This window comes from Mauremys mutica, chromosome 8 (genome assembly GCF_020497125.1).
Source record: "Mauremys mutica isolate MM-2020 ecotype Southern chromosome 8, ASM2049712v1, whole genome shotgun sequence".
Lineage (NCBI taxonomy): Eukaryota > Metazoa > Chordata > Testudines > Geoemydidae > Mauremys > Mauremys mutica.
The window spans coordinates 109,224,869-109,232,262 of NC_059079.1; the positions used below are offsets into that span (position 1 = coordinate 109,224,869).

General features: G+C 50.5%; 1 protein-coding gene across 1 annotated transcript; it reads right to left on the minus strand.

Moving 5' to 3' along the window:
- Window positions 1–2,523: 2,523 nt before the first annotated feature.
- Window positions 2,524–6,723, minus strand: LOC123375449 (ovomucoid-like). Its single transcript, XM_045026329.1, has 4 exons — window positions 6,241–6,723; window positions 3,655–3,677; window positions 2,942–3,057; window positions 2,524–2,699 (listed from the first exon to the last, which is right to left on the minus strand). The coding sequence occupies exons 1-4, from the start codon at window positions 6,296–6,298 to the stop codon at window positions 2,654–2,656; spliced, it is 243 nt and encodes an 80-aa protein (XP_044882264.1). The 5' UTR covers window positions 6,299–6,723; the 3' UTR covers window positions 2,524–2,653.
- Window positions 6,724–7,394: the final 671 nt, after the last annotated feature.

Genomic DNA, 7,394 nt, shown 5'->3' on the forward strand with positions numbered 1-7,394 from the left:
AGATGTCATGTATATAGACAAGGGGTTGAGCTCTCCACGTGGATTATGAAATCCCTGTTGAAATGGTCACTGAGGCTATGAACCAGTACAGCGAATGGTCATTCCCTATTCCTAATTCATCATATCTGGTTGGTCATCTAAGTCAGATGCACATTTGGTGCCCCCTGATTGGTTCATTAAAACTTTTGCAAAAGGAGGATTGCGTGTGCCAACTAACAAATAACAAATACTCTTGTTACGAACGACACTCGTCATTGTCACATGATCACAGGTGTTGGCATGAAAAACAGCGGTTCCCCAGCCCTAATGTAAACAATCCCACATTACCGGATACTCGTAAGTAGGACAAGAATGTGTCTGTATCAAATACCCTTTGGGGACAGCAATAAATATTAGTGGGGAAAGGTTGAAGTGCCCTGACATACCCGGGTGAATTCAAAGTAAGCCTTTGTAAATTGTGTCACACCTGCATCGACCAGCTGTGTCCGGGGCTCTGTTGGTTGCTGAGAACCGCCACCTTGCGTCCCAGTCACATTCATCTTTGCTGTCCTGCAGCAGAAACCAGCATATTCCAGGGTCCATGCGCCCTGTCCCTCAAGCCCCTGCCAGTCTCTTTGTAAAAGCAGCTTGGAAATTCGATCAGGGCAAGAAGGGAGAGGAAGCGGCCACGTGGCACCAGTGTGCAGCCAGCAGCCCCGTGTCCATATGTTAACGGGCACAGGGAGAGCTCCCTCAGGCAGCCCCAAACTAAGGCAGCCGATAGGTCTGCTGGGATCCAGAGGAGCGGGATGAGCGGTGGCTGTGCTGCATGGGGCAGGAAGGCAGCACAGACCCCGTGCAGAGGGACCCCTCCGCACCTTGTGCACCAGGGAGATCATGGCTGGGTTCAGGGTACAGGTCTCTGCCGCGGGGATCGGGAGGGATGTGGGGCCGCTGTGGGCTATGGCACAGTGGGGCACCACATGGCCCCAGTGCTGCTGGGGGGAAGCGATGGGATGTTCCCTTCTCTGCTCTCAAACGCTGGAGCAGCTGGACAGCAGGTAACTGTCTGGGTGCACTGGGCCCTGCTTCTGGGCTGGGGATTCCTCCGCCCCAGGCAAAGCCCCTGAACTCTGGCTTGGCTCTTGGCTTCAGGACTTGCACCACTGAAAATACGGGTCTGAGCCGGCTGACTCGTCACTGGGCCCCTGACAGCCCAGTTCAGCGCCTGGTCGGTTCAGAGCTCCATAGTCCCTCCAGCACAGGGCCTGTGGCCGGGGGGAGCAGGTGCCGCGGAGGGCCAGGGCTGGAGCACAGCGTAACCAACCCCAGGCTTCACCACGATGACAGGATTGGGATAAGGCTGATAAACAGGGCAGGGGGGATTTTGATTTGCCTGCTGGTGCTTGATCCCTTAGTCGTCACATTTCCCAGCTTGTCTCTGAACTCACAAGGGCAGAAACTCACGTTTTTAAAGAAAAGCCGAGACTCCCCATGTCCCCTGGGTCCAGGAGCTGGGGCTTTCAGAGCAGCAACCATGGCGAGACTCATCGGGGGAATCACGGGGCACGGCAGGTCAGCCGGCTGGGAGCGGCTGCAAGGGTGAGGCCCATGTGGCAGGCAGCCCGAGGGCTGGGCCTGGCGGCCTGAGGGCCAGGCTGGGGAGCAGCCTGTGGCTGGCAAAGGAGAGGGCCATGGGGAGGGGACCAAAGGCCGGACCCCGGCTGGGGGACCTGCAGGCCCGTGTGTGATGGTCTCTGGGATGGAGGGGGGTATTCCTGGCACTGGGCTGAGGAACCCCCCACATCCTGCTGTGTCAGACGGCCCCGAGGATCTGGGCTGGGAACTGTGGAGCTTAGCAGTGGTTTGTGGTTTGTGGTAACCCAGGGTACAAGGTTGGCAGGTTGTTGGTCTGCTGCACAGGGGCATGAGGGCAGCACGGACCCTGGCCAGAGGGACTCCACAGTCCCCTGTGCATCATGGAGGAGACGGATGGATTGTGCAGCTCGTGGGTCTCTGGGGGGGGCAAGGTTGGGAGGAATGAGGGGTGGTTGTTGGGGAAGGGCGCACCCCACAGTGTGGAGCGACATGGCCACACACACAGCGGGGCAAGGAGAAGGACAAGCCCTTTACGCCCTGACAAGTAGCTCTGTGACCTGCGTTTGGGTTATTGATCCTATATCCTCCCATCCCTTCGTGTTCTCCCAGGCAAAGGCCTTTAACTGGGGCTTCGCTCATGTTCTGGTCCATGGAGCACACTCAGGTCTGGAAGGGAGTCAGCTACAGGGAACGTGTCTGGGGTTTGTGTATCAATTTCTCTTGTAGGAAAAGCCATGGCAGGAGGTGATAGAATAATTGCCAATCTGTGGCACCCTTAATGCCTGTGACTGGCTACTGCACTTTGTGTTCTCCTTAACTCCGGTCTGTAAGCTGGGGAGAGCCCATGTGAGACACGGGAGAGCAGAGTCCCCCCATGGAAAGAGGAAAAAACCACAGAAGTAACAAATTCTGCTGAGTTTGCTTTATTGCACAGGCAGAGGGATAGTCAGCGACACTGTCAGGAGCCTTGGAAATGGAGGATGAGACGAGAACGTGGCTCCATGCGGGGATCTGCTGGTGGGAACTAGAAGCAAATGGGGTTCAGCTCCATATCAGCACTCGGCACCCCGAGGATTCAGCATTTTCCATATCGTGCAAAGCAAAGACTTCCAAGGTTTTCACTAGGGGGAAAGTCAGAGACACAGAATTCAGGGCTGCAACCCATATGGACAACGAGGGCAAAGCTTCTGTCAAGGCCCCATTATGTCAAATAAGCAGAGCCCTTTTGCTGACCTTAAAAATTAAACTGAGGAAGTCGACCCAGCCTCTAGAAGATAAAGACAGATGGGTGCAGGCAGGGGCTCGAATTACATCACAGTTGTATTTTGTTTTTTATTAATGGGCCATTTATTCTCTTACTTACTAGACTGCTTTGCAAAAGAAGCATTTGTTGCTGTATGTTTTCCCATCAGTGCCACAAACAGGTTTGTACTCCTCAGTGCAGAATTCTGGAGGCTTCTTGAACTCACTGCAGAAACCCTACGAAGAACATTAATATTGCAATTAGCGTTAGTGTCTGCATTTCACGCGTGGCCTGATGCCAACTCCCCACCGCCAGGCTGGGCATTCTCTGAACACAGCGGACCCTGGGAGCTCGCAGTACCTAATCCTGTCCCTTGTCTCCACTGACGTTCTGATTAACTGACTTTCCAATTCCCCTCTCGCTGCCAGGAGGAGCCGAGCCCGTCTCCTTGGTGTAAGAGACGTTTCTGAACCCACAGCATACGGTGTGTGAGCGAAGGGGCATCTCCACAGGCAGCTGATGCTCAAACATAAAACCCAGAGCCCGAACACCTACACAGCCATTTTTAGCCCTGCAGCCCAAGCCCCAAGCTAGAGTCAGCTGATCCGGTCCAGCCATCCCAGGCCCTGGGTCTTTTGTTCCAGTGTAGATGTTCCCATAGGTTCTCAGCCCCAGAGATTCACTCTCCCCTGTCTAGGGTACAGGGTAGAGTCTGCTCCTGGTTTGAGTCATGAGTTCTAGCATGTGTCTAACCCAGACATCGTGGTATCTGTGATGCTACAAAGCAGAGACTGGGGAAATGACTATTAACGAACAGAGAGAGTTTGACTTACCTTACCAGCCTGGCCAGCAGCATCTGGAACAAAACCCAGACAGAAAAGACACAATGAAGGGAAATGCTGGAGTCAGTTAAGAACATTCATCCCCGTGTAGGACAATGCATGCAGCTTCCTCAGCAGCACAAGAAGTATTAGCAAGAAGTGTCATGCTTACAACAGTCCTGCCAATACATCCCAGAATGATGTTCTCTTTTTTTGCAGCAGTGTTACACTGTTGACTCCTATTTAGCTTGTGATCCACTACGACCCCCAGATCCCTTCCCGCAGTGCTCTTTCCTAGGCAGTCATTGCCCATTTTGTATGTGTGCAACTGATTGTTCCTTCCTAAGTGGAAGCACTTTGCATTTGTTCTTATTGAATTTCATCCTATTTACTTCAGACCATTTCTCCAGTTTGTCCAGATCATTTTGAATTTTCATCCTATTCTCCAAGGCAGTTGCAACCCCTGCCACCTTGGAATCATCCGCAAACTTTATAAGTCTTCTCTCTATGCCTTTATTGAAATCATTGATGAAGATACTGAGCAGAACCAGACCCAGGACCAATCCCTGCGGCACCCCACTCAATTTGCCCCTTCCAGCATGACTGTGAACCACTGATAACTACTCTCTTAGAACAATTTTCCAACCAGTTACGAACCCACATTATAGTAGCTCCATCTAGGTTGTATTTCCCTAGTTTGTTTATGAGAAGGTCATGCAAGACAGTATCAAAAGCCTTACTAAAGTCAAAATATACCACGTCTACCGCTTCCCCCCATCCACAAGGCTTGTTACCCTGTCACAGAAACCTATCAAAGCAGCAAAGAGTCTTGTGGACCTTATAGACTAACAGTCTATAAGGTGCCACAAGACTCTATGCTGCTTTTACAGATCCAGACTAACATGGCTACCCCTCTGATACTAGAAACCTATCAGGTTGGTTTGACATGATTTGTTCTTGACAAATCCATGCTGACTGCTATTTATCACCTTATCATCTGCTAGGTGTTGGCAAATTGATTGCTTAATTATTTCCTTCATTATCTTTCCGGATACTGATGTTAAACTGACTGATCTATAATTCCTCGGTTGTCTTAAGCCACCCATCATAAAACAATACCACATGTTGGTCTCATCTTCAGCTTTTGAAACGCAGGCCCCTGCCACTTCAGTCTAAGGACTCTTATCTGCTCTAATAATACCCTGATGTTCTTTCAAAGCTAAACCCAGTCAACAGAGGCCAAAAAATGTTCATTGACATCAGTGGAAGCAGGATTAGACCCAAAACTCTTCACAACAAAAATGGTTAATGGCTTTGCTTTAAAAAGCCTGCTACGGAGTGGTGCATTTCAGCAGTATTTCATACCACAGCCACCTTTCTGCCATTCATTTGTCCTGTGCTGCTCTGGCGCTGGCCTCTGACACTGGACTCCACTTCAGGTGTCTTTGTTGTTCCCTGATCTCTCTATACATTTGAGGGGTTTCCTGGCCCTGCTCATTAGTGACTCTATTGGGAAACATGTGATCTGGGTCTTCAGCAGTCACACTGCAAAGACGCAGCCTAGCACAATATAGGTTGCACTGTGCCTCATTGCCTTTGGGAGCAGCCTGCTTTGTCACTCTCTGGTTTTTGGATTCTTGTACATTTGGGTTCTGGATTCTAAGATATAAATTCATATTACATTGCAAGCTTCCAGAAAGAGAAATTTATATTTTTAACAAACATCTGTTTGGATGCTGTGAACATAACACTGCACACTCCGCCATGTACCTCACCAAGGCTGTCTGGTTCATTCATTGACACTGTCTGAAAAATATCAAAAAAACTAAATGTTGTGTTTCAGCAGCTGTTTTGCAGGATCCATGACCTCACCAACAGCTATATATCCTAGGCAGCTATCTCCTATCTCTCTCCTTTATATGAGTGTGTCTTCAAAATTAAGTCATAGCGAAGAATTACATCAACAATTTCTCCAGTGTAATGAGATGTTTCATTCTGAACATCTGTCTCTGTATCCAGTTCATTAAGATATCAACCCCTCACGTGAAGATTATCTAAATTAATGAGATATGGATAACAAGGTCATCCAGATTACAAAGTAGGGATTAAAAAAAAAGTATTTGGAAAGGATCTAAACCCTCCTGTTTTCTACTTTGGCAATGCTGTACATCTTGTCATGCTAATTAAGTATCATTGAATTGAATTAATTCAGGGCATAAAGCAACTCCTCAGTAACAGAAGCTAAAAAGAAACTTTTCCTGCAGACAGCTTTGCACAGCTTCTCTTTCAGTCAGAACCAAAGATGAGAAGAAATTCAAAAAGAAAGGGGAGTCCATGGATGTTTGGTTTCTAGGGGCTGTGACTCTTTTGAGCTGCCTCGGTTTCTGGCAGAGTCAGTGACATCCCAGCCCAGAGAGAACCCCGGGAACAGCCCTTTCGAGCTCTGGGATCTGTGCAGGGAGGTTAGAGCTCCTGGAATCAGCCCCTGTGGGGATGTGCGAACCCCTGTATAGATCAGAGTGAGGCTGGCCCCGACCTTTCAGGGGGGCAGAGGTATCAGAGCAGGGCTCAGCACAGGCTACAGCCAAAATGACTCACCTGAGTAGAAGCAGCAAAGTGCCAGAGCGAAGAGCAGAACGGCCCCTGTTATCTTCATGGCGGAGGCGTCTGTCTGGTCTGCACTGGGCTCTTGGTGCTCTGCTCCCTCAGTAAACCCCACAGACAGAGCCCCACTATATATAGGGTGTCAGAGATGTGACATCATCCTAAATAGTCACTCACAACTCCGGCAACCGGAAGCAAAGCTCTCAAGGGGAACGCCAAGCTGTGAACAATGTTTCCTCCTCAACAAGATTCCAGGATAAGTTGGAGGAGGTTACAAGTCACACCCTTGATTGGGTGAATAATGGAGTAGTTATGTGGACTGAGTGCTCACCAGGGGGCACATGGGCACCCAAACCCGGATATTCCTGATACTCATGACTGAGAGTGCAGAACACATTGGTCATGCTGCACGTTAAGGGCACTGACCCAAGAAAGCTCCTGACATTTACCGTGTTACCAGCCTCTTTCCGCCAGACTCTGCAGTAGGTCCCAGCTACAAGGGGACAAAGCTGACCGGAAGGGACTGCCCTGCTGCCCTGATCTTGCAAGTGCTCTGCCCGCAGCTGGTGTCTGGCTTAGTTTAGAGGAGCGAGAGGGCAGGTCTAACTCATTCCACTGGCCCGTGACCCCGAGCAGCCATTTCCAATGTCGTGAGATTCCAGGATCTTGGTTCTGCCCCTTTCCCCAGCTGTGCGCCCTGCAGCAGCTGCAGCGATGGGGGGACCCAGGAGTGGATTTGGCAGCTGGAGATCCCCGAGCACAGGGGAGATGCTGCTGTGCCCAGCGAATCCATCGTTAAGGCAGCTTTGCGATGGTGCCACGTCATTAAACTGCCAGAACTCAGGGGAGGCTCTGACTCTGTGCCCAGCGCCCTGCTCAGCCAGACGTGAGAAAATCCCATCAGCATCTTCTCTCGAGCCAGCCGGCTTTCGGGAGATGTTCTTGCCTTTGGGTCTGCACCTCCTGAGCAACCCAGCGACTCAGCCCTGTGCTCCAGTCTGCTGGGCCACTTTGTGGACAGGTGTAGCCCAGTGCTGACTTAGGGCCCTGCTCTGAGTGATGCTGAGCAACCTCGTGTGCAGCTGAGAGCTATTTAGGATTAAATCAATCATACTACTATGAATGACAACATCTCCCTGTTCACCTTC